This window comes from Ambystoma mexicanum, chromosome 2p, assembly GCF_040938575.1.
Source record: "Ambystoma mexicanum isolate Mex_15411 chromosome 2p, UKY_AmexF1_1, whole genome shotgun sequence".
In the NCBI taxonomy this organism is placed as follows: Eukaryota; Metazoa; Chordata; class Amphibia; order Caudata; family Ambystomatidae; genus Ambystoma; species Ambystoma mexicanum.
In genome coordinates, this window is record NC_090923.1 from 449,368,795 (window position 1) to 449,396,636 (window position 27,842).

At 46.9% G+C, this 27,842-nt stretch overlaps 1 protein-coding gene across 3 annotated transcripts in view; it reads right to left on the reverse strand.

The window, feature by feature from the left end:
- FRMD4B (FERM domain containing 4B) overlaps positions 1-27,842 on the reverse strand; it is a 1,720,334-nt gene that overhangs the window by 722,441 nt on the left and 970,051 nt on the right. For all 3 annotated transcript variants that reach the window (XM_069643814.1, XM_069643813.1, XM_069643812.1), the window contains one exon: positions 5,384-5,478. In XM_069643814.1, the coding sequence (XP_069499915.1) occupies positions 5,384-5,478 (95 nt within the window). The remainder of the gene's footprint in view (positions 1-5,383; positions 5,479-27,842) is intronic.

Genomic DNA, 27,842 nt, shown 5'->3' on the forward strand with positions numbered 1-27,842 from the left:
CTGTCTATCGTTTTCCTCACGTCTCAGAAGGTGATGGAAAAGAAGCCACAGGACACCATCCATTGCTTGCCTTCATGCACCTCAGGAAGCATCAGAGCTGGAATACTAATGGAAAGCACCCTGCACCATCAAGCCACGCTGCACTGAAGATGCTTCTGACGATGTTTTCATGAGAAGCATTAAACCATTCTTCCATTTTATCTACAAGCTGCTGAACTGACCCAACCTATCTAGGGTCATATCAGAGAAAAGATTGCTGGCTAAGTCCAGACTCTTTTAAGACCAACATATTCTATTTCCCCAATGGTTAACCACAACATTGCCAATTCATTTCCTACCCTTACAGACAAAATACAAAGTAATTATTATTTTTGCTTTTATCAATATTCATACTATGCACATAGGATAGTAGGCCATGATTGACAAATAAGTAAACAAGAGCCGCAACTTTCTGGCTACTAGCCCATGTAAACTGTCCAGGATGATCCCCTTTCCCTCACTCATCAGTCCTAATTAGTCCTCAATCTTTCAAAAGGTCACTTCACAAAATGCCATGCCTTTTGCTACATCATGTTTCAACACACCTTTTCTGCTGACATACTCAGTCACCATACTATCCTCCAAACTAATAAAGCGAGCATTCAAATCCCCACCAAGTATCACAAAATAATTTTCCGTCACAATTGTCCATTAGATCAGAAATTATTTTAAAAATAGTTTCAGTGACCGTTCCACCCAGGGGATTGTACATATTTAATATAAGTAACCTTTGATTGCTACCAGGAAAGCTGGTTTCTACCGCCAACACACTCTGTTCCTCACTAGGGGTATCAATTATCATTGCACTCATGTAATTCTTAACCCCCATGATTAAGCACCTATAAGAGTTACCCATAGCGCCCTGCTTCGCTAGTTTTTTTAAAAGCTTGATAACCATCAATATATAGGTGCATAGATAACCAGCTCTCCTTAATTAGAAACATTTTGTCACTCTGCAAGATACCCAATGAACGAGACTTATGTAATACGTGTGTGAAGTCCCATGTGTTCCAAGTGAATACCAAGCAATTTCAAGGCTGCAATGAGTCCTTCACTGTTAGAGCTTCCAATAGCCATTTTAGTACCACTTGAAGATCCCCCTGTGTAAGATTAATGGAGCCATTTAAAACAACCTCTCCTCTAGAGATTTTTAAGCATGCAAGAAATTGTGGATTTTGGTATTATCATCCAAAACCTTCAAACTCTTCGACATCTAGTTCATAACCAAGTTTTGGGATCTTCGCCATATACACGCATATCATATTTGCAGCTTCTACAATGGTGCAATGTAAACGAGAAACATTATGATTAGTGCAGTCTAAAGGCTCCACAAAATGGAAATCTGTGCTTTCGAGGACACACAGCAGTGGAATTTGACGTAACATGTTCAATAAATCAGAGCAATTTAAACGTTTTTTTCATAACCCTCTGATGTAGCCACCTTATGGTGAATACAGCACCACTTTTCGTTTTTACTGTGACTTGGTTAGATTCTAATGAATGCTTGTCATTCTGATGACACTGGTTGAAAAGCAGCTACAGTTTCCTGACGCACAGTTGTAAAGCATAGATCGTCTCCAGATATACAACTATTGTCACATTCCGTTTCAGTATTCTAATTGTTATTCATTTGGTCACTCCTCACATCTGCTTCGCAACCAACTAGTCCATGTGCGAGGGGTTTCAATTGCCACTCTCTTCTTGCGATGGGCTCTTTTTCTGCCCTTCTTTGACAATTTGGAGACAGGTAGCGACACAGCTAGCACGTTTATTGATAGAACTGCGTTCAAGCTGCCTTTTCATCTGCTTCCTATGCTTACGCGTAAGATAAACCTATGTGGAGACACAATGTCATCACCATTACCAATTGCTTGGGCTGCAACAGTAATTGGCTGTAAAGCAATTGCCACATTTACAGTGGGTCAGGTACAGTATGAGCTGCAGCAGAAGCTATTAGTTCACCATGACATCTATCATCAGTACAGTCCCCCTGATTGTTCGGCCTAACAGCCATGACCTCTTCATGAATCTTCCCACATAGTTTTAGTAGGATTTTCATGGCAAATTGCATTGACGTCATCGATGCCTGCAGTTCTGCAGACGCATAGTTGGCGGGAATTGTATTACTCGACTCATTAGTCTAATTTGTCACCACACACACGTTAGGGGAAGCTGGAAGTCTTTGGGAGTTGACTTGTATCACGCTTGGGGGTTCACTGGCAGTATTATGCCTCGTTTCAACCGAGGTCAATTGAGGCCCTTCCCATTAAGTGTTCTTTTTGCCACCTTGATTACTGCAACATGGCAAATGTGTTGAAGGCCTACCAGTTTTGTTATTACAATATGTATCAGGTGTTTCGTTAGTCACCACTGTCACCATAGTTTTGGATTCAATTTTTGTAATTTTATGCTGCAGATTGTAATTGTTTACTGGGCATATTTGCTGATTACTATGTCAAAAGGACCAACAAAATGACTAAAATTGTTAATTGAGAACCAAAGTTTTGCTACTCCCAAAATTAAAAAAAAGAAATACATGCCTACCTGCTCCCAGCCGAGCTGCAAGCTGCAAGACTGCAGCCGATTAATGTTCAACTTGCTGGTACACGCGCTGATGTGCTATGAGAGTGTTTTTAAACCCTTTCAACCAGGTAAGCAGAATGCAAATCCACTGATAGAAATAGTAGAAAGCGTATTGACAAGCGTATTCATCAGCGCTTTCACTAACACAAACAGCAGCGTCAGTACGCCTCTCGACAGGACTGAAGCCACCCTATGTTCCACTTGCTGGGACGCGCGTGCTGATGTGCTACAAGGGAGTTTTTAAACCCTTTCAACCAAGTGAGCAGAATGCAAATCCACTGATAGAAATAGTAGAAAGCGTATTCACCAGCATATTTACCGGTGCTTTCAACAATACAAAGAATAGCGTTAGTATACCTCCTATCCACAAGACTGCAGCCACTTAATGCTCTGCTTGCTGGAACGTGCAAATTACTTTAGAAGGAAGCTCTGCACACATTTAATATATTTCAATGAATAGCTCAGCATTGTTCTTGGTTTGCTTTCGAATACTTTGGGTCATTGGCCATAATCATTGCCCATAATTACCCATAGTTTTGAAGTGCCCTGGCCATACACCTTTTTGCATGTTACGTTAGTGCCCCACAGACAGTGTTCTGCTAATAGAAGAAAGTCAATGGAGCAGCACCTTTCAAAAAAACTAGATGTCAGGTGGGGGAGGGTAATTACCCCGTGTATCCTTTTTAAATACTGTTTTGAAATGGTGCATTTTACAGAACACGTTATTTGAAAAATAAGTAAAAAGTCACACCGTTTACACTTGGTTCTGAAGATGAACACATGAAAAAGTCAATTAAATGCCAGGTCACCAACAACAGAGGATTTTCCCACCCCTTCGTTAGGGAGTCCTTCCCCAGATAGATGCCGGTATTGGCACTCCAAGTATTCACTCATGATGACGTTGCCCAAACATCCCATTATTTGTACTGTAAGTACACATTCATGAAGGCTTTACCCAATAATTCAAGCACTGGCACTGTAATTACACACCGAATATCAATCAATATTTTTCTAAAGATGTCTGTGCATTAAGGCATGCTTACACTGAGACCCAAACTCTCATATACTAAACTTCTACAGAAACAAGAGGCAAAACAGCGCTAGAAACCCAATTGATGGACAGATACCACAGGCATTCTATCCTTATGGTCAAATTCTTAGGCTGACAGAATTAGTATATTTGGTTCGTTGGTTACACATATTTTCATGTTAGAGTAGCCCTGTCACCCATTATGGATGAGCCACTGATGTCTATTGTACACGTATTGCTGTTTTCACACCTAAAGTTCATGCGACTTTAAAAGGTGCGCAAAAGGGGTGTTTGCAAAGAAATTTAATGAGCACCAAGCCCAGTGTACATTTTTTTGTACTTAGTGACTCAAATATACAAACCTTTTTTATCACATACATATCTGTTAAATATAAACATCTGTGGTTAGTCTTATGTTCACAAAATGGTCTTTGATTGTATACAAAGAAGACAGGAACCCGCATTGGTGCTATTTGTCTACGTTCCTGTTCTCATAAAGAGTACAATCGCAGTGTACCAAACTATCTACCTTGGAAAGAATATCTTATATCAGAAATTAATTTATATTGTTTTTGTATGTTTTGACACTGTGATCACATACTGAAGTGATCATTAGAAATGAACATTACCAGGTCCACTTCACAATATTATTACAATTAAATAATGCCCCCTTTTAAAAGCTTATTTTGCAAAAGACACAACACCCTTTCAAAATATCTGTGTTTTTTCTCTGATTGAGCTGTTTTCAGCATTCCTGTGGTGGCTCTAACAGATGTGAGAGCTAGGGTAGATTGACATATGATATGATAGTACAACCTCTGCCCGCCCACACACAGGAAGGGTAACAATATAAACGTACAGTAAGCAGAGTAAGCAAATGTTATAAATGAGAACGGAATTTGAACAGAACATATTTCATAGAAAGCCAAGTGGCAGGGGTGAGTGTAGTATTTACCACAGAATAACAGGACACTTCGACCCTCGCATTTGCGTCTCGCAGCTGCCCATTCTCCAGGGCGCAGGTGCCTGGCGGTGTGTACCATGCAGGGAGTCGAGTAGACGGTTAAGCATGATAATTCTGCTCACAGCAGAACTGTCATAACAATGCAGCCTACTTTAGAAGATCCTGCATCGCCCTGTAACTGGTGCAGTTTCTGTGCAAAAGCATTAGTGGTGTGATGTTCGACCTCTCAAATGGTTTTCCAGAGGGAGGAGATGATGGGTGCATCAAGGGTTCTGCAAGATCACTCCAGAGTAAGGTAAACAGAACGAAAGGCTATTTCATTTTTTTCCCTGCCATGCAGCCTCTTCTTTGCACAGCAGAAGGAATAAGGGAATTGTCAGCTGGCATATGGAAAACCACTGGAAATGCCATTCACATGGCTTCTTCCCGCGAGTTCTCAAATGCCCACGGACATTCACTTGTCCACATTTGAGAATTGTGGAGCAGTAGAATCCACCAGAAAGTTCCCAAAGTGGATCCAAACTGTTCAACTTCACCAAGGCAGATTTGTTCATATCCGGTGAATGAGCCTACCAATGGGCACAGGGAACACACGTCCATGTAGACAAAGAATCTCTGGACCTCAGCGAGGCCTCATCAAACCTTTGGTGAAAGAACTGAGCTGCAAAAGGACAGCTAAGTTGCCTGCAGAGACTTGCAATCAGTGATGAATAACTTCAACATATTATTAGCAGGTTTTTGTACTGACATAAATAAACAATACTTACATATCATCTACAAATGTAATCCCAAAATATTCTTTTTCTTTTAAGTTGAAGTAAGATGCCACTAGGTCCAACAATTCCCGAGACAAAAGTTTGGGCTATGAAAAAGAAAACAAATAATTAAAAAAGGTCAATGTAAATATACCTGTGATTTATTTAAGTATACGATTCAACCGCTATATTGATAAAGCTGTGAGGGAAGGATTATCTATCCTTGACCGGTTCACTGCTTCCTGGTTAAAGGCCATGGAGCTATGTTGCCCTTTATTTGATGATTACAGTGTATTTCTTCAGATAGATTTGTTCTAAATGAAGAGGTTCCCTTTTATAAATTTATATCACTCCCTGAATGATTCGACAACTTAACACTTGGGTATGTTTTCAAAAACAACAACCCTTTTTTTCAGGTGAATAAATCACTGGCTCTACCCATCACCTGTGGAGTCCCCATCCTCATCCATGAGCTTCAAACTCTACATGGTTTGTTTGTTTTTTATCTATTTATAGTGTGTGCCACACCCTGGGGTATGTGACCGCATTACAAAAATATGCGTTATCATAGTTACAGAGTTTGATCGTTACATACAATTGATATACAATAAACAGTGCAGGAAATAGAGTCAGTTACAGAGGATAGACAGCAGGGTCATTTACAGAACGGTTATGTGCATGTCCATAAACGTGGTTACACAGTTTGAACGTTACATACAGTTGGTATACATTAGACAGTGCAGGAGGTAGGGTCAATTACAGAGGATAATAAAGTCATTTGCAAAAAAGGTTATGTACAAGTGTGGGAAGGTGAGGTAGACATGGTATATACGGACCCGGCAGGAGGGTCAAATGATAATGTACCAGGATCAGGTTAAGTGCGATACATGGGTTAGTAGGGTGCATCATTTGAGATAATCCAGCTCTTCATATCCTTCTTAAACTTGTGGAAGGATTGGTTAGCTCTTAATGTCATGGGTAGTGAGTTCCATAGTTGGGCGGCCAGAACTGTGAAGCTGTTGCCTCCCGCTTTCTTGAGTTTGTATCTGGGTATTTGGAGACAACCAGAGGTCGAAGATCTAGCTGGTCACGCATAGCAGGTTTTGGAGAATGTATCCATAAGATACTGAGGGGCAGCATTATTGGGACATTTATGAGTGAGCGATGCTGTTTTATTTATGTTATATGTTGTCTGCGAGGAATACTCAGAGCTGATCTAAGTGCATTGTTCTGCAGGATATGTATTTGCATAATGATACATTTGTTGATGCCTAGGTATAGTGCGTTACAATACAATAGTCGATTTTGGAAAATACTAAGGCTAAAATACAGCTTTTTGTGAAAAGGAAGGGTTTGCAGGCACAAATGAGCTTACAGGTGTAGGTCGTAGACCATGCTGTTGCGCTCTCCTGTATGCACAGATTCAAGTAGTCGAGGTAAAAACCTAGGGTCTTTACTTTGTTCGCCACCATAATGATATTTCCATCAATGTTAAAGGATCAGCATTTATCGCCTAGTTTGACAAAGTTGATGGGAGTGGCTAGAATAAGCAACTCGGTTTTCTCATCATTTAGGCATAGGCTGTGTGTGGCCATCCATACCTGGATGATGAGATAAATTCTATTCACAAGGGCCAGGTCTTTATCGTAATCACCTGCCAGTGGTATAAGGATCTGGGTGTCATCGGCATAGTTGGTGTAGGTAACACCGAGATGATCCAGATCGTGAAACAGTGGTTTGGTAAATGCATTATACATGGTAGACGATATGCATGATCCCTGAGGGACTGTGCAGGTTATAGCGATCGGGTCGGCAGCAGCCGAGGCATAGAAGACTCTCATGGTCCTATTGTTTAAGAAAGAGTTAATCCAGTCTGTTGCTTCTGTTAAAAAATGTGCTGTTGTAGAGAGAAGTTTGCACAGAACCTTATGATCAACTAGATCGAAGGCAGCCGATAGATCCAACAGGAGCAAGAGGGCAGAAGTTCCTTTATCCTTCAGGTCATCGATTTGGATTTTTAGATCAATCTGGGCTGTTTCTGTACCGTGTTGTGGTCTGAACCCTGATTGGCGGAGGCCTAATAAATTGTTAGTCTCTAGATAATTTCATATGTGATTATAGGCAGCGTTGTCTATAATCTTTAACAAGAATGGTACAGTTGTGATTAGCCTAAAATTGGTCAGTACAGTGGGGTCGAGAGATGGCTTTTTTAGAAGGAGGGAGCACCCATAAGTTCTTCAGGATGGAGGGAACAGAGCAGGTATGGAAGGAGGGATTGTTTAAAGACGTAATAAAGGGAACAAGTAAGCTTTCTGCTTCCTTGATGACAGTAGCTGGGCAGGCATCCCCCTGGGAGTTTGATGGTTTAAGTGAGGCTATGATGTTTTTTACTTCATGGGGTGAATTTAAAGCACTGCATTGGTTTAGGGAGGTTGGGGCTTTGTTTCTTGGGGTTGTCTTGCGGGGGTAGTTTTAGTTTTTTATTAACGATTTTGTTTTGAAACATCGTGATTTTATTCGTCAGTGTCTCAGGGAGGGGGATAGGTGACTCAAGTTCTCTGAGAATAGTGAACAGTTCTCTTGTGCTGGATGCAGATTTAGCGATCTGTGTGTTATAGGTATCACGTTTGGCTGTTAACATTTCTTTATATAGTTGGCTGAGACTTTTGCGAGGTAGTCTTTATTTAACACGTATGGGTTATTTCTCCAGGTGGCTTCACATTTCGTTTTTCTTTTCTTAAGTCATTGAGTTCAGGGGTGAACCATGTGTTCACATGAACAAGAGGTTTGCTTTTGCATATTTTTAAGGGTGCAATGGAATCCAGTCCATTGGTGATTGTCTTATTATAAAGCTCTGCAGGCTCTGCTGGATCATAAAGAGGTTGAGGGTTAAGCAACGGTTCAAGAAAAGGCCTGAGGTTATCTACAATAATATTCTTATTTCTGGTTGGAATAGAAGGAGCCATAGCATTAGTCTGGGTAGGGGGTGTGCAGTCTTGCAGGTTGAGAGTAAGTAGGAAATGGTCCAATCAAGGTTATAGTAGTAGTGCAATTAAGGTCTGCTACCCAGTTAAGGGTTCTTCCTTTGACATGGGTGGGTAGTAGGACTCTCTAATTACCATGGGTATGTTGTACCCCTGGCAATTATCCTCACCGCCACAGCACCCACACCCAGGTTTACACAGATGATACACAACTCTTGCTGAAAATATCATCCATTCAAGACATCCACCAATTCCAGTCCTGCCTCACCTAGAACTAGACAATCTAGTTCCTACCTCAGTCTGAACCCCAGCAATATGGAATTACAGCTCCTTACCAACAACATGGAATATATCCACATCAATGCCTGGCATGAACCTCAAGGACGGACGGATGGACGGACGGATGGAGGCACGTACGCACTAATGCACGCATGAACGCACGCATGCACACATACACACACTCAAGTACGGAGGCTTACAGGAGACGGCCTGGATCTCTTCCACTTATCGTGCGGAGGTAATGGCCACAAGGAATGCCATCATCCACAACAGGAATTTCAGAGGTGCCGAATGCAGAGGCTCGAACAAGGACCCATGAGCCTAATCAGCACCACACTGAGCTCCCATGCCAGGGCTGGAGCCTTCACCAGCGGGAACAAGCAGAAATGTCCTTTCATGAACTCCTTAACCAGGTGATGCGACCACAGCGACGATCGCCCCAGAGTTCTGGTGTAGCGGGAGATAGCTGCCAGATGGATCTTGATAGAAGCGTGTGCCAGCCTTGCCTTGGCCAGCGACAGCAAGAACAGCAGCACGTGCCAGCCTTGCCTTGACCAGCGACAGCAAGTACAGCAGCACTTGAGGGGCCGTAATCCGTAGAGGGTTTATCTTCTGTGCACGGCACCAGACGGTGCACCTCTTCCATTTCTGTCCATCGCACTTAAGAGTCGAAGAAGCCCTGGCCTTGGCAAGCACCTCCTTGCAGTCCGCCGGGATCTCGTATACACCAAATTCTAGTGCTGCAGGAGCCAGGCCTGCAGGTTCAGCGACAAAGGGTCGTGGTGCAGGATTGCGCCTCCTTCCCTGGCGAGAAGATCTGCATCTGCCGGAAGCTTGACTGGAGGGGACGCTGACAAGTCCAGAAGGTCTGGGTACCATATCTGCCTCGGCCACGCCAGTGCGACGAGGATCATCCTGCACTGGGACCGTCTGAGTTGGCTGATGAGTTGTAGGCGCAACGGCAACAGTGGGAACGCATAGAGAAACAGGCCATCCCAGGGGAATGAGAACATATTCCCCATGCTCCCCGGCTGGGGAGACCTGCTTGCGAACCTCCAGCACTTGGTGTTCATCGCCGTCGCAAACAGATGGGTCTGGGGTTGGCCCCATCGTCGAAACAGTAGGTCCACCTGATCCTGCCGAAGTTCCCACTGGTGGCAAGAGCGCAGCTCCCTGCTGAGTGAGTCAGCGACGGTGTTCTTCACTCCTGCCAGATGAAAGGGTACCAGGAACATCCTTTGAGCGACGGCCCAGTGCCATAGGTCCTGCACTTCCTTGGAGAGAGCAGGGGATCTGGTGCCCCCCTGCTTCCAAATGTAGAACATCGTTGTGGCATTGTCAGTGAAGACCCGCACCACCTTCCCTTGAGGGACAGAAGGAATGACTTGAGGGCCCAAAACACGGCCCAGAGCTCCAGGACGTTGATGTGCAACGACTTCTCTTCCGGGAGCCAAAGGCCTCTTGCGTGGTGATTTCCGGTGTGTGCGCCCCATCCCTGCAGAGAGGTGTCGATTGTCACTGTCTCCTGATGTGTCGAGTCTGGAAGGCCATACTCGCCGCTAGATGTGCGCAGATTCTCCCACCATAGAATCGCCCCGACGGAATGCCTCGTTGAGGGTGATCCTGTCCTCAAAGCTTCCCTCTGCCTGCATCCAACGGGCATGAAGAAACTCCTGCAGCAGCCGCATCCGCAGTCTGCACAGCCGAACGAGGCAGATGCATGATGACATCATTCTGAGCAGGGACTTGATGGACCTCACCCTGGTGACCTTCATAGCCAACAGCCATTGTACCTTGCCCAGGATGGCCTTTATCCTGTCCTCCGACGGCACGGCTAGGCTACTGTATTGAGTCTGGCTCCCAGGAACTGGGCGTCCTGCGATGGCTCCAAGCAGGACTTCGCATAGTTTATCGAGAACCCCAATTCCGTGATCAGGCGGGTCATCCTCGCTGTGTGTTCGACGGCGAGTTCCTCTGACTTCGCTCAGATGAGCCAATTGTCCAGATAGGGGTAGACGTGGATCCCCTGCAGGTGCAGCCGCAACGCCACCGGCGCCAGGTGCTTGGTGAAGACCCTTGGGGCCGACTTCAGACCGAAGGGGATGGCCCTGAACTGGTAGTGCCGTCCTTGGACCACGAAGTGCAGAAACTTTCGGTGCCCCTTGTGAATGGGGATGTGGAAGTAGGCATACTCCAGGTCCAGCGACGACAGGAAGTCCCCTTCTTCCAGCTGTCCCAGCACGTGCCGGAGGGTGACCATCCGGAATTCCTGGGATTTTAAGTATTTGTTGAGGCGGCGGAAATCTAGGATGGCCCGCCAGCCGCCATTCTTCGTTCGAACAAGAAAGTACTGTGAGTATACTCCAGAGCCCCAGAGCCTCTTCGGTACAAGCCTCTAGAAGTAGTTGAGGAATGTGGTTTTCTTTCCTGGCCACGGGTGGAAAACAGGTACACTTCCTTTGGAACTCCAGAGTGTGCCCGTGGGCCAGGACATCCAGCACCCAACGGTCGGTGGAGATGGATTACCACGCACCTATGAAGTTCAGCAGCCGGCCTCCCACCAGGGTGCTCGGGTGGGGGCTCGGCGTCACGTCCAGTTCAGTCCTGTTTCGCTGAGGCTTTACTGCCTTAGGCCCCTTGGCGATGACGACGATGTCCGCCAGCCTTGTTGCGGCCTCTGTAGGCTTCCTGCGATGAAGAGCGGGCAGCCTGACGGTATGAGGAAGAACTGCCACCGAATCCTTTGGAGGCACCCTGTGACCTGCCTCCGGAGGGACGAAAGGATGGCCGTCATTGATGGAGCATGCCCAAGGCACGGGCCACCTCGGTGTCTGCTTTGATGGCCTGCAGTGACTCGTCTGCTACCTTCCTGAACAAGTTGTTCCCGTCGAAGGGCATGTCCAGTACCCTTGTCTGAACGTCCTGACGGAAGTTGGTGGCCCTGAGTTAGCCACGCCGGCGAAGGCAAACGCCGTTGCCCATCTGGAGGAAGCCGGTGTCGGCGATGTCCATGGCCACTGTAATGGCGTGGTCCGGAGCCACCTCGCCTTCCTATAAGATTTCTAGGGCCTCTGTCTTCTTGTCATCTGGGAGGAAGTCCAGGAGGGGGCAATTTTAAACCACAGCTCCCTATCATAGCGAGCCACGATAGCGAGAGCGTTGGCCCCCTTAATGGTCGGCGCCGCTGGCGAAATAACCCGATGTCCCATGGTATCCAGCTTCTTCCCCTCGCCGTCCGGCGGGGAAGTGGAAGTCGACACCGTCGTCCCAGCGGATTTCTTCTTGGCAGCCGAGGAGACCACTGAGTCCGGAGACGGCTGTGCTCTGAGGCACATTGGTGCCGAGTCTGGTACCGGGTACTTCTTTTCGTACCGGTCTCTTTTCGCAGGGGCCGAGGATGGGTTCTTTAGGAGGGCCAGCCCCTCGTCCCAGATGTTGTCCAACAGTGGGACCGAGAGCATGGTCTTCCTCTTGGCCTCTCGTTGCTGATAAAGGAATCCCGCCTTCTTCTGCTCCTCAGGGCATAGCTGAAAAAGCTCTGAGGCCCTAGTGATCATGGGGTGAAATGAGCCAATTTCATCGGTGGGAGAACCCCGGGGTGGCGGCGACGGGAGATCTGCTCCATTGTCGCCGCCGTCGTCCGTCCCTGTCGTCGCTGTCTCGTCCATCGGAGGAGGGGATGGAGGTGAAGGATGGAAGTGTGGGGCGGTTGGACTCACCCCCACGTGGGTGAAGGGCTTCCCGACAGTCCAGGTGCCGGTGGATCATCATCCGGAGGCAAAGGCATCCATGTTCTTATTTCTGAACACAGAGTGTGCAGGGCCAGCAAGATGTCCTCCGACCATTCCTCATCGGCTCCCCCGTCGCTCTCCACGTCCGCCTCATCGGGATCCTTCCCATAGGACCTGACCTCGACGAATCTCTTGTCCAAAACTGACTTGAGGCCCGCCAGCTCATCCTCAGAGGAGATATCTGAGTGTGGTAGGACTATTGCGCCCCCCCTTCTTCTCTGCCAGGCGCTTAACAGGAGTCTTTTCGATGGGCAGGAAAGACGATTCCCTCCGGGAGGGCAGGGAAACTCTTGGCTTTGAGGTCATCTCCACTTGGTCCGCATCTGTGGGTTTCACCAGGGACGCTGCCATTTCCTCAATCGAAGACTTAGCCAGATAAATCTGGGCCTTCACAACCTTTGGCGCATCAGAGGCCTTCACCGTGGGGAGAGGTTCACCGCATCGCTCACCCTTGGCTTTCTCCATCGGGGTCGACCGGGATTCCCCCGAAGCTTACCTGGGTTTTCCGACTTCCTCTTCGTTGAGCCGGAGCGTTGGCTCGTGGTTTATGGCATCGGCGATGCTGTGCCCGGGCCTGGCAGCGGTGGAGCCCGTACCAATGGCACTCCTGGTGCCCGCGGACTTGCAGCGCTTTGCCTTATGTTGGGCCCCCGTCGCCGGAGCGCCCTCAAAGGTCTTAGAAGACCGCTCAGACTTCTTCTTGGGCTTACCTGCCGCCGGGCTTTTCGCCTCCAGCCAGTCAGTGAGCCGTTTGCGACGGTCTTTCATGGTACGGGCGGACATGTCCTTGCAGAACGTACAGTCCTCCTCCACGTGCGACTTGTTGGAGTGCAGACAGTAGCGGCACCGGGAGAGCTCATCCTCCTTGAAGATGTTCTGTAGTCCACATCCTGGCCATATCCTAAACAGCTTGGATCCAACGGGCGTCAAGTCTCCTTTGTGTTCGGCCATGTCCACACAGGGTAGGCCTCAAAGATCCTTCAGAAGCCTCCAAGAAGTGAAATTTGATGAAAATTCACCCTAAAAGGGCGTAGAGATTTCCGAAACAGGTCCCCATTAATCGGAAGAAGAATCGGTGGAGCTTGAGGCTCGATTTGACCGAAAAAGTAAGAGTAAACTCTTTGAAAAAACGCAATACGCAGTAAAAGCTCGAGAGCTAAGCACGAGGACTCCCAACACTTGAACGTGCGGTAAAAATCTGAAGATGGCTGCCTGAGGAGGGGCTTAGGTAGAGGGCAGTCATTGGCTGGGGGCAGTATGACCCAGAGTCAAGTGATTGGTTATTAGGAGAAAGAGAGTTCAGAAACGAAACTGAAACGGACTTTTCCTTTTACCGAGGATTCCCAGCCTGACAACAGGGAATATTCATGAGGATGTGAATCCATGCCAGGCCCCATGCTGGAGAAATATGCTTTATGTGTACTATTTTTGATACCTTTCGGTCATAATGTAGCTTATGTGTTAAGATGCCCTGAAATTGACGATGAATTCCTCAATGGTCTTGACTATGTTATCCAGCTGCCACTGAAGTCAGCACCCAATGTGTCTAGAAGCCACTCAGGTAGATTAGGGGTCTGCAGCCTTTGGTTCTCCTGATGTTTTAGATTACAACTCCCATCATCCATGGCCAGCATAGTTAAACGTGAGGTATTATGGGGCTCATGTCCAAAACATCTGGGAGTCCAGCTCTTGCAGACCCCTGATGCAGATGTTCAAATGCCCATGATCATAAAGATGAACCTTGCCCAACTTCAATCACTTTCTCTAGAATTCGGAGCATACATTTAGAAATGGGTTTCTGAATATAGTTGTCAAAGAACCTAGGGACCATCATCAGAAAGCCTAAGGTAACTTAAACATAGGGCCTCATTACACGGATGGCGGAGAACCATGGCGCTATTAGCGCCATGGTTCATGCCGGTAAAATACCGGCACCGCCTTGGCGGAAAGGGGAATTACGGCCCCATTCCAAGGTTGGCGGGGCGGTAATTCCCCCTTCCACCATTGCCCTTCCCCATTCCCATTTTTGCCCCATAGGGCATAATGGGAATGGGGAAGGCGCTAATTACGGCACCGCAAATTGCGGTACCGTAATTAGCTCCCTGGGTCCCTTTGCGGGTTGGTTTTTAACGCCTGCAAAAAGCAGTTGTTAAATTCCCCAACCCACAAAGGTACCTCGTAGTAAGGCGGTAAGGATTTACCGGTACCGGTAAAATACCGGTACCGGTAAACCCTTACTGCCATCCGTGTAATGAGGCCCATAGACTAGATCAAAAAGTGCAATGACAAGCCTCCGTTTTGATTTTCTAGGCACACTCTAAGGGTTTATAGAATGAGGTTATACTGCATCCAAAAATGTAACTTAGAATTAAGGTAGTATACATCCAACTACTTATTAAAATGGTAAACATGTTATCAATTGTAAGGTGAACCCATCTATTTCCATTTAGCACCTTCATTTGTTAACATTCTACTATATTAATGAGAAAGAATATGCATTTCAGTGTTTAAGCACTCTACTAACCCCTTCATTACAAAAGTAGCACAAGATCACACATAGCAGCTACTCTTCCTACCCCAAGGAGGGTCCCTTTGGCAGGATGGTAGCACTCACACCCACAGGGATGTTATGAGATGAGGAGGAGGGAGAAAGCATAATGACACTCAAAGCCGAGCTGCTGTTACCGGTCAGCAGGCGGATGTTACAATCACATCAGGTGGTAGAAGGAGGATGCCTCTGTTGGGGTCCAGTGGAGAGGAACCAGAAATGGCAGCATGAAAAGCGACTTTGTCTGAAGTGGAGGTCGTAGCCACCATTGAAGGGCTTGAAAGTGCGGGTTGGATAGGGGTAAGGGAAGTGATGGTGGAGATGTAGGTGGTGTTAAGGCAAGAGGGAGATGGCATGGTGGCTTCCATTTGGGCACGGGGAAGCCCAAATAAGGAAGGTGAAGGGTCACAGGGCCTGGGGGACAGAATAATCGAAGTGGAGGATGATGCAGGACAGCCCATGAATTAACAGGTTGGGGCTGAAGTAAGGGATAGGCCTATTATTAGGACGAGGGCTGGAGGGGCTGGGCAGCATGACAATAAAGCTGGTGAGGACAAGATGGTGGACCCAAGGCCCAAAGGGGAAAGAAGCAACCCAAGTCCAGGAGGAGGAGAAGGGGTATCTTAAATGGGGTTGTTAGAGATAGTGACAGGATGGAGGTTGAGATGTGAAACCCAAATAATGACAGGGAGGGCCATGGTGAAAATGAAAAAGGCCTGGTGAATGGGGGAAAGGAGAGCATGGCAATGCAGTGAGGGATTTGGTGAATGGAGTACAAAGGGTCATCGAGGTCTGGGTCCAGCACACTGAATGACCCCAAGGTAGGTGCGAAGAAGGCAGATCAGAGGTGGTAGAGGTAATCACCACCTCTGTATGCCACCATAGACTACGAATTACTAAAACATGGCCTGGTTGGCCCACAGTACAGCCTGGGAACAGTACCGACAAAGGGGAGAAGGAAAAGGCATTGGGATATGTCCTGGACATGCAAAGGGAGGGAGGAGCAGTTACATGGACAAAGTTTGGGGATTGGAGAAGAGCAGGACCAAAGGTGTATGGGACTTACTTGATGATGCTCCTGAAGGAGAAGGAGCATAAGGATGAGACATCTTTCAGAAAAACAGGGAAGGTGTTAGTCAGAGAAGAGACATGAGGGGGGAAACTATGAGTGTGGTGAGTGGTCACCATTTTAGTTAATGGATGAGTGGTGGCCAAGAGGAAGAATGGGGCAAAATTGATGCAGAATTATGGCTGCAGTGGATGGTGCCCACCAGACCCTATGGCCGACAGGCATATATCAAAAGGGCTTAAGATGCTCTTGGTGCCTTTTCAGTCGCATCCAATACAGTAAGGGATGGGGGAGGTCAACAAAGAGCAAGGATTTGGAAATTAGGGGGTGTGTCGAGCTTACAACAGAGGAACGTGCACCTGTGGGGCATGAAGTTACAAGCATGAATGCACAAAATGTTCAGGGCAATATCTGCTTGTACAATGCTTGAGGGGGTGAAGGAGTGGTAGAGGAAACGAGGAAGCATGGGGATGATGGGAAAAGGCACATACTCCAGTTAAGATGGAAAGGATGAAGGAGTGGCTGGAGCTTTACCACAACTGGAAGCAGCATGCTGATTGGCATATGGCTTTACTGAGGATTTTAGGATACTGCACAGGGGCCTAAGGGAAGCAGGTGGGTGTAAAAATTACAGTTGGTCGAGGAACATATGGGCATGGTAAGTGAGGAGTTGGAGAAGGAGTGGTGGGAGGGGAGAACAGCAGGACCATTAGAACTAGCATCAATCTCCAATGGGTACTGTGCCCAAGAAACAGAGGGAGGAATGTAGAATGATCCACCACTTCTCATGGCCCGAAGAGGAATCCATCAATGACTATATTGACACAGCAGATTGCTTTGTAGCGTACCCTAACATGGATGAAGTGATCAAGCGGATTAAATAGTGTGGGTCAGGAACGATTTTCAGCTGCTGTGTATTTGGTTTGGGGACAGGGTATATGTTGATAAAACATTGCTGATGGGTTGCTCTTCAAGGGGCGCCCTCTTTGAATGCTTCACTACACTTGTGGCATGCGTGTTCACAAAATGTACAGGACCACAACAGATATTACAGTGTTGGGTGTATTTTGTTATGGTGGGCAGTAATACCAAGGAATATGCTCACCTGCTGGTAGGGTTTGAGGAGCTGGCAGGGGACCTGGGCGCCCTGCTTGTTCCTGATAAGACAGAGGGGCCTGCTATGGTGCTGAGGTTCTAGGGTATCAAACTGGAATTAAGGCTCCCATGGACAAACATTTGAAGCTGAAAAGAGTGATTACAGAAGTGCTGTCCTGAAGCAAGTGCGAGATGAAAAGAAGTTCAACAACTGCTGGGCCATTTGAACTTTGCTTGCAGAGTGGTGGTGCAGGGCATGGCTTTCTGTAGGCAAATAGACTTGACCCTACACCATTTGACAGTGTGACAGTGCCACAAGAAGATCTTGAAATGTGGCAGTGTTTTTTGGATAGCAATAACAGGGTTGTAGTGTGGCTAGCTAATAAGGTGTTGCAGCGTTATGTCAAAATGTTTTCAGGTGTGGCAGAGCACATGGTTTAGGGACATATTGGAATGGGAGGTGGTGTACAGCAGAGTGGCCTCTGAAGTTGTCAGCAGTGAAGCATTGCATTTAGTTCTTGGAATTTCCACCCGTATTGGTGCCAGTTTACCTTTGGGGAAGAGTTGGCATAACAAGAGCGTATTGTTTGGGATGATAATCAAAGCACTGTGGCGGAGATCACCATAAGACCAGCTACAGCTGCTCAGGACATTGTTGTTGATATGTCGGAAGTGGAACATTGTGTTTAGAGCAAAGCACATACCTGGAGTAGACAACGTCATTGCTGGTCCACTGTATTTTTCACAGTGGCTGAGATTCTGTGGTCTGGCACCAGCAGTGGACACATTGCTGACAGCAGAACAAGCAATGCTGTAGAAACTGGGAATGAATAAGTATTGGCGCCGGTGGAGAGCTTGTTTGCTGAACTGATGGGGGTCTAGTTCAGGACTATATTGGAAGAAATTCAGGAAAGTGGAACCAGGGGCCGGTGGATCACTGTAGAAATAGAGCATTAAAATTTCAGTGAAACTGGGTGGTATAGCTTACTACGGCAAATGGTTTTGAGGATACATGCCAACTTGAGGTGAAATGGGTAGGATGATGTTAGAAGGCTGGGTTACAAAACAGTAATTGAGTGCAGACAGACACAAACCTGTCGCTGTGTTGATGTTAAAATGGTCAATGGCATTGGTGACCAATGAACGGTGTTACTCCTGTTGTGAGAGCCTGTTGTCTGTCTCATTTTCTAGGTGTTTAGGGTTTCAAAGTTGGTTGGGGTTACTGGTTAGGGGGTTGTGGGTGAAGGATGTACATGGGGTGGGGTCTGGGGACCCCAAGTAGAGCAGGATGAGAAAAATGGACCAGAAGGCTGTGTCGTTTCACAAGTGTGGCACATTAGTCATTTGCTGATCAAAGCACTGGAAAAGTAAGGGAAGAGGAGAACAGAGAGGGCTGGGGAGATGTTCTTTGTGCATGACGATGGCACTGTAGTGATAGGGAGGCAGGTGTTGGTGAGGATGAGGGATCTGGCACATTTTGGTTCACACTCTTTCTCCATTGGGTCAGCCTAAGAGGTGTGAGAAATCTGAAGGTGTCTGACCTGCCAGTTCCCGGGGATCTGTCATCCAGGTGGCCAGGACACGGTCATCGCTTTTGGATACAGTTCCTGGGGGTGGACCAGTGCGAGAGGAACAACTGGATGAGGGGTCCTTGGCGAGTGGAAGTGGGACACCGTAAGGTGAGACACGGTATCCCCTTCCTCGTAACCACTTTTTACCCATTTTACCAGGTAGGATACCTAGGAACTCACCCGACCCCCCCTTTTCCGACACAAACACGTTCTCAAAGACAGCTCACCATGAGCAACAACAGACTAACATCAGAGCCATATACCTGACATGACCCAACACAAAGGTCAGGCAGAGTCAGGCAATTACTGATAGTTACACACACACCTGACTTCCAGCACACTTCCCCACATGGATAAAAGGCAGAGCATGAAAGCACACACTGAGCAAGGCAAAACACACAAGGAAGCAGCAGTTCCGAGATGGCAGTTTGTTACGAGAAGAAAGACGGCAAGACCAGAAAGGGCTGCAAGGAGGGAATTGTATTGGCCTTTTCAAAGAAAGGAAACCGCTACTTTCACGAGCCCTTCAGAATAAGAAACATAAGACTGTGAATTAAAGCTGAAGAAAGGTGCATTGTGTGTCGAAGGTACCCAGGGCTCTCCTGCATCGATAGCTGAGGTGGGGAAGAGCGATTGCTGCTTTGGTACTGTGCTTGGCTCCTACAACAAAGCTGCTCCAGTAGAGGCAGCACAGCCGGTGAGTCAGGGAGACTGATAGCAGATTGGTCTGTGTTACAATCAAGGTTGCAAGCGGCAACATTGTATAAAGAATTCTGCAATGAACAGAGTGCAAGGTGTATGTGATGAGCGACGTGAATATAATTGAATATCGAAGGAGTCACTGAACCTTTGAAACTAAGGTAGATGCCATAAACAGAGTGGTCTGGCACCACCTGAGTGCTCATTTGAAGGTCTATGTAGGTATCCAACTGAGAATGTAAAATTCTGAACTGTGAAATCGAAGTGGTCCTGCAACGGGTCAAGTCAAACTCTGTGCACATTTGAAAGTCTTCGATAGCTAATACAAACTGTAATTGGTCCGAGCCCAGCTGAGGGAGACTAATTGTGAAAAGGGGATCTGAGTCAGACTGGGGGGGATCTGGGGTGAACCGTGAGTCACCCGAGAAAAGATATACAAACTGCAATTGGTCCGAGCCCGGCTGAGGGAGACTAATTGTGAAAAGGAGATCTAAGCCCGACTTAGGGGAATATACGGGGGGAACTGTGAGTCACCCAAGAAAAGATTGTGGTACAAAAGGGATCAGAGGCTGCCTGAGGGGGATCCAGGGTGAAGAGTGAATCGTCCTACTTCAATACTTGGAAAGGAACGTTTTATTTTGTTTGATACATTAGGCCCCCTGGATCAAGAGACTTTTGAAAACTTAAGAGACTTGGGCACAGAAGATGTCCCGGGAGGACAGCTTAAAGGCAACGTGCGTGCCTTGGATGCAAGACGACACGAAGCAACACAGGTTCGATCCCCGGGTCTGCGCTTAGAAACTGCTGGGTGTTTAAGCGTGTTATAAATACGCAACTAAGACAACATTTTTTTTAAAAAAAACAAAAAACAATTATGCAACTGAAAAAAGAAACAATTCCTGTAACAGCGCCTCGATGCCCGTGGGCTGTGTGAGCGCTTTAAAAATGCAAAATAAAATAAATAAATAAAATAAAGAACTGTGTCCTCGTGCCGAAGAAGCCCAAGAGTGTGCTATGCTCGAGTGAACCACCTTGTCCCATGCTGAAAACGTGGGGAAGGGAGGCCAATGGCCTGAACATCCTAACTTATCATTTTGTGAACACTTCTTTCTTTTTTCATGAACATTTCCTGCACACTACTTGTAAATTAGCGGTAAGGATTGGCAATTGTTTTTTTTAGTATAGGCTCTTTTATTTTGACAAGACTCCAATAGGACTGCATTATTATTATTATTTGATGGTTATAGCTTGCTCCCATATTAGGTTTAGGTTTAGGTAGGCCTTTATCACACCAGTGATAAAGTTCAATAAACACCCTTGAACTGTGGTCACTTGTGTCTGTCTTACTTTGATACTATGCCTTCTGTACAGAGAGGGCAAGGTTAGATATGGGATAGAGAGAAATGTAGAATTTGGGAAGAAGAGGGAAATCTCTCAGATTTAGAGGGCATATGGGGGTTGGAGAGGGAGGTGTACGTGGTGTAGCGTTACTGCTTGTTTTTCATCAATTTAAGTGCCAAAGGTCCCATAGGAAATGTGGGTTTGTGGTCATTCCATTGTGAAATGGGTCAGACATTAGGGAGTGAAACAAATGTTTGAAGAGCAACGGGGGAGAGCATAAAGTAATGCAGAACTGGTATGGTCTCGGTTAGGGGGGTTAGCTGGGGCAAGCTGCAATCTATGATGTTTGAACTGGGGGCTAAGAGGAGAACTGTGGAGTTGGTGATCATTCACCTAGGAGAGAATGGCTTGGTACTGTGGACTGGTCTTCAGATCATTAAAATCATGAAGAAAGAGTTGGGGATTATTAAAAGGTTTTGGGTGGGTACTAAGATCATGTATACATAATTAATGTAAATTAATGTACACAATTAATGATGAGGAGAGTATGGAGAGGGGTGAAGAAACCACCATCAATTGAAAGTGCTTGGAAAGACATTAATAGAGAAGTGTTGGGGTTCTGCAGGGCTACAGGTTTCAGGGGAATGGGACATAAAGTGATTACATTTGGGAAGCCAGCCTACTTTCATCAAGACAGCATGCATTTGTCATTTCTTTGAATGGAAATAGGTCTTATGAACCCGATCGATGTGGGAGAGAGTTTTATGAAGGATGTAGGGAGTAGGGTATGGGAGCAGAAGACACCATCTGGGGAAGGTCCGGCCGAATGCCAGAGAGCAAAGAAATTAAAGAAAGCATTAACAAAGTTGGAGTTTAAAAGGTTACTAAAGAGAATAGCTAGGTTGGGTTAAGTGAAGAGAAAAGGAACTAACAGTACTTGGTTCTAGAGCAGGCAAGTGTGATGTCAAAAAGAAAGAGAAGAAAGAAGAGCGACCATAAAGAAAGACAAAAGGTTATGGAGAAACAACACCAGGGAAAGCAGCAGGGAAGGAAAAAAGGACAACGGTTCAAGAAAGGGGGCATAAGAAAAGGGAGAGTGGAGAAGAATGTTGATGTGAATTAAAACTGTATGGGAGAAACGGAAGATAAATTGATTAATGTTCATTGTAAAAGTGGACCTGTCAAGAATAAAGCAGACTTATTAACAATTTAGGAGTCAGAGAGTTTTTGAGAGCCCTCCCCTGCAACATGCAAAGCCTGGTCACAGAGTCGGGGCGCACACACTGCATGATACGATATGATATGAGTCATTTGTAATGCGCCTGTACACAAGTGTTTCTAGGCGCGAGAAGACAGAGGGAGGACAAAACAAATGATGTTACTAGGCCTTAAGTCATTCAAATCGTGCAAGTGCGATACGCAAAGTGCAGGGGGCTGGGGGAGAGGGGAAGTGCTAAGGTGAGGAGAGGGGGAAGTGCAATCTGGGCAGCAATGCTCTGAGTAAGTGCAGCCAGGTCAGCGCGGCTCTGGGTAAGTGCAAGGAGGCAGGGGGCTGTAGGGTTCCAGATACAGCCACTAAGTGCACAGTTGGCCAGGAGGCAGTGCAGGGGCCAGGAGGCAGTGCAGGGGCTACTGGTTGTGGGGAGCCTGGTACCGGTGAGAGTCTGAGGGGAGCCAGGCAACCAGTCAGTGTAGCAGACAGGTCGGTCAGCAGGGGAGAGAGAGCGAGAAAGCAGAAGCAAAAAGGAAGGTCTTGAGCTGCTTCCGGAACTTCAGGTGGACTGGCTCACGTTTGAGAGGGGCAGGGAGGCCATTCCAGAGGGAGGCACCTGCAGAGGAGAAATATCTGCCCCCCACTCTCTGCCTGGAGAAGCGTCTGTGCCTCAGAGTGTTCGAGGTGGCTGAGTGAAGGGCACGAGAAGGAAGGTGTTTAGGAAGAGAGAGTCGGATTTTGTGTGGGCTTTGGCCCCCGAAAGCCTTGTGGATGATACAGAGGGTCATGAACTTGATCCTTGCAGTCACCAGGAGCCAGTGGAGAGATTTCAGGGCTGGAGAGATACGGTCCCTGGGCTTGGGGCCATGGACAAGTCTTGCAGTCCTGTTCTGGATTAGTTGCAGAGGGTGGAGAGTAGAGGAAGGCAGCTTGAGAAAGAGGCTGTTGCAGTAGTCCAGCCTACAGAGAACCAGGGCTCTGGAGACAGTGAGCTTCTTGGGGAATGTGAGAAATGGAAGAATAACTCTGAGGAGGTGCAGCCGGTAGTGGGCTTTCTTGGCAAGGTCCGTCATGTGTGGAGAGAAGGAGAGAGTGGAGTCGAAGATGACATCGAGGAGGGTGGCCAGAGTGAGAGAGGGAAACAGGAGCAGGGGTCCTAATGAGAAGGATTTCAGTTTTACTGTCATTAAGGCAGAGATCGTTAGAGGTGCACCATTACTGAATCTCAGATAGACGGTCAGGAATGAGCGGTCGAGGAGAGAATAATCAACAAAACAGATGGCCATGCTGCTGACAACACAATAGGCCTGATTCACAGAGTGCTTTTCAATAGGACTGCACCATTATAAAAGGATTCTGTGAATCAGGCCCAATGTGTTGCATATATTTATAATTATTTATGACAATTGTTATCATGCACAGAAGTCACGGAGAGTATGTCAACTTAGGGTTAATATTAATGTGTATGCAACAAAAGAAATTGCTATACAATTTAGGTGGTATTGAAATGAAAGAAAGTGAAGAGAACCTATTTGCATTGGATATATTGAAAATCAATCGAGATTAGAGAGATCTTCACAGGTGTTCAGGAGAGCAGTTTCCGTGCCTGTGACTGCTCTGAAGCCAACCTGATGGTCAGAGAGACAACCAACAGATTCAGTGTGAAGAGTACGCTGGGAGATGGCTAGCTTTTCTGGAGTTTGCCCAGGAAAGGAGTGATAGAGATTGGGTGGTAGTTTGCAAAAGAGTGATTGCAGAAATCAGCTGCTGGAGCAAGGGTGTCAATGGGGTCCTTGATGGTTCTAGAGGAGCAGGGAAACGGCTGCTTGGATGACACTTTCATAGATCGGACTTGCCTTGTGGTCGGAGAGAAACTGGGGGAAAGGAGGAGGAGAGGGAGAGGCAGCCAAAGACGGCCCAAGAGAAGTATAGGGAGAGGAAGACGAGAGAGAGGATAGGATGCACTGAGATTTAGTGGTGAAATGAGAATCCATGTGCAGAGGTCCTGGGTAGGAACAGGAGAGGTGGAGACTGCAGAAGGATTGGTCAGTGCCTTACACATTTTAAAGCATTCAGCCGTGTTGTTAGAGGCCGTATGGACATGGGTTTGGATGGAGGCTCTGTTCTTGGAGAGGACAGAGAGTCTATATTGCGTTTGGAGCAGGCAGCAGGCCAGTTTGTCAGAAGATAAGCCTGATGCCCTCCAATTGCTCTCAGCCACCCTACACTTGCATTTCAGGGTGGCGAGATCAGAGTCATACACAGAGTTGCACTTGGAGGTAGGCTTCAGGCGGATTCTCATGACAGGGGCAAGGATATCCAGAGTGTTGGAGATAAAAAGATGCAGCTTAGAGAGGGCTGTGTCAGAGTGTGAGTCAGCTGAAGGTGTAGGAGGGGTAGAGAAAGTAGCAGCAAAGGACTCCACTGACACACGCGTCATAGGCTGGATGCCCAAGATGGTGGGTGGCAGGGTTGGGGACGGCTTTGCCAGGGGGACCGAGAGCTTCAGGTGAGAGGAAAGCAGGAGTGGTGAGAGCGTTCAAGAGGGGGATGTCTGAGGAGATGAGAACATCTAAGATGTGACTGGCAGAGTGTGTCGGACCAGAGGGTAGAATGGAAAAAGAGGGAGTGTCGCTAAGGTTGCGGAAAAGCCCTGAGGAGGGATTAGAAGCATCCAGATGGATGCTGATGTCTCCAAAGAGAAGGAGTCGAGAGGGAGACAAGAGGAGAGGTCAGCCCACTCTGAGAAGAAGAGGGCAACCTGGCCAGGTGGCCTGACGATGGAAGCAACAGTCAGAGAGAGGCCAGGAGAGATACAGAGCCTGCAGACCAGGCATTCAAAGGAGGAGTAGGCCTGCATAGGAATGACAGAGGCAGGCACTCACCCTGGAAAAATCAGAGCTACTCCATCTCTGGGTAAGTTGGTTCTAGGTTCGGAGAGGATCTTGTAGCCATCAGGGTGGAGAGTGTCAAAACTCGTGACAGAGCTGGCCGTGAACCATGTCTCGGTGAGAGCGAGGACATCCAGGTCAAGTTCTTCAAGGAAGTGGCTGATGTCAGAGGAGTGTTTGACAGCAGAGCGAGTGTTCACAGTAGCGCCTGGAGCAGGTTACCACATTTGAAAGACTTCCAGGCAGGGGTACAAGCTTGAGGTACGCCCTGCGGAGGTGGTAGAGGGGCCCTAAAGTAGACAGAGGAGGTAGGAGATGGCAAGGTAGCCAGAGAGGAGGAGGAAGGCACCAGAGAGGTGGCGGCAGAAGGAGGTGGGGGCGGAGCCAGAGAGGTGCTGGTAGGAGTAGCAGGAGAAGGAAGAAATTTGATAAGATGCGGGAGACACCTATCAAAAAGGAGGAGATTGGGCTGAGGGCCCTGGACCAAGACAGTGCCATTCAGATAGACATTAATGATGATCTTGGGGGAGTGGAAGGAGGCCAAGAGGACCTCCCACTGACTGCCACCATTAATGGGAGAGGAGGAAAAAGGAGAGAGAACAGAGACCATATGTGGGGTCCATAGGTCTGGAGAGGGAACAACAAAGAGGATGTCAGTAAGAGTCTGTCTGGAAGAAGCACTGATGTGGGTATCAGCTATAGGGACTCCTGGGTTGGAGACCAGAATGTCCCTCTTGAGCTTCTTTCTTCCTGACTTAGTGAGAGGGATAGGATAGGAGATTGAGTAGCAGTTAGAGAAGATGGGGAGACGGAGAGTACCATAGAGGGTGCGAGGAGGAAGGGGGGAGAAAAGGATAGAGTGAAAGACATGCACAGCCCGTGATGCGCAATGCAGTATGCACAAGGGGTGTGGGAGGGAGGGTACACACAGAAGGGCAGACATAGAAGGGGCAGACAGGTACCCTTAACAGTTCAGGCTGTACCCCCAGTGCGGTGGGGTCCTAGAGAGGGGGAGGGAGTCTAAAGGACACAGAACACAGTACAAAGTAACCACATTTGGGGGTGTGTGTAGTGAGTGGGAGAGGGCCTAAAAGGACACAAGAGCACAATATAATAGCAATCGCAATGAGGGACCTAGAGAAAAGACAGAGAACACAAAATACAAAGTAACCTCAGGTAGAGGGGGGGCTGGGGTCATAGAGAGTGGGAGGGTCCAAAAAGGACACAAGAGCACAATACAATAGCAATTGCAATGCGGGACCAGCCAGGGACGTTTTTATGGGAGGGTAAAAGGGGCACTTGCCCAGGGCCCCCACCTTGGAGGGGGCCCCACAAGGCTGCCTGATCTAAAGAAGTAAGATTCCTTTGTTCACCAGACTTAAATAGCACACACAACGACATTGTATTGCATGGTGCTGAGGCTCTAAACCTGCCTGTCTGTTTTGGAAAGTACATTTTACCTCAATCAATTACTGCTTTCTGTGTTCACTGTGGTATATATAATTTGTCTGTTCCTTGCGGCACAACTCCTGTAGCATTCTTTCCTTCCTGTGGGAATTTTGTTGATCATGTGCAATAGCCACGTTTGAAAAGCATACTGGAAAATTGACTGCCACAATGGTTCAGACATTAGCTCAGTGTGTTAAGCATTCATTGCAGTGATATGTGTTCCTATGCAATATTAGAATAGCACATTCCAGTAAGGCTGGCTGAGCCTTTCCTATGTCTGAAGTTTATAAACCTGCCTGCATATGTACTTGGTCTTGCAGCACAACAGGTGCTGTTATCAGCAATATACCTGCACCAGAGAGGGGCTGCTTTAAAAATGAACATTTCATCCTTATGGTGAAGGTCTAGAAATTGGTGTGCTCAGATGGGGTGTTGTAAAACCTAGGCAATTGCCTCCAATGATGAGCATAAACTGTTAGTCCAAGAGATTAATAAGTATCAGAATTTGGAGCCAAAGCATTCATGATTGTATCCTGTCTTTGCCAGCAGACAAAACAGTGATCCTATCCTATCAATCATCTTATATCTTTTACATTATTGTACTGTCTTCTGTGAAGTTTGCCTCCTCGCATGCTGGTGGCATCTTTTAGCCCATTACTTGATCTTTCTTCTTATGAAGGCCATTTGAGTGGAAGGGGTGGTAGACAGAAGGGAGCAGACCGGATGGTGAAGGGTTCGGGCAAGCCTATTTTAAAGTCTGCTCGTTTGACATAAAAAACGATTTGCATTTTTGTAAAAGCCAAAGGTTTTTCTGCATATTTATAAATGACAATTTGACAAGCCAGTGTTTTAGAAGTATGTAAAGCTTTAAAATACAAAAGACCAAACCAGATTAAATCTGGTACTTATATACGTCTCTTCATGATAGAGAGAATGAAGCTAGAATCATTCTGTGTTCCATAATATTTTGTTTTTTTAAATGGTCATGTTTGGTAATGTGCTGTGTGTACTTCCCAAGTCAGTTTTATAAAATGAGATTATTTAAATTCATGGTAAGAACTGGTAACAAAAGTGTTCAAATCCAGAAATTGCAGAGTTGGCACAAATTCCAGCCTCACCCCTTAACCAATGTGTGACCCTGGGCATTTTATTTAATCTTGTATTGTCTAACCTCTCAAAATTGGCAGTCCCTAAACCTTTCAAAATTGTCACCCATTCAGAGTGATTTCCTTCTCAGGGTATGATCTTCAAAAAAGCCTCACTCATGGTTTCACTGGCTGTAGTGTTGCTTCCACTATAATAGTGAGCATTGATATGTTGCACACCACAGGAGCTTGTTCCTTTGATCTCTAATGGCAACACTATTTGAAAAGTATGTCCCACTTATAATCTCAGTCTGTCTGGATACAGACACCTTCCTGGTAGCTTCTAATCTGCATCCACTAGCCATGCTATGGTACGTGTAGCTTTCTCCTTCCTACCAATTGGTCTGCTCTATCGATGCTTCAGCACGTTTGAGCACGTTTGCATTCTGTGAGGCA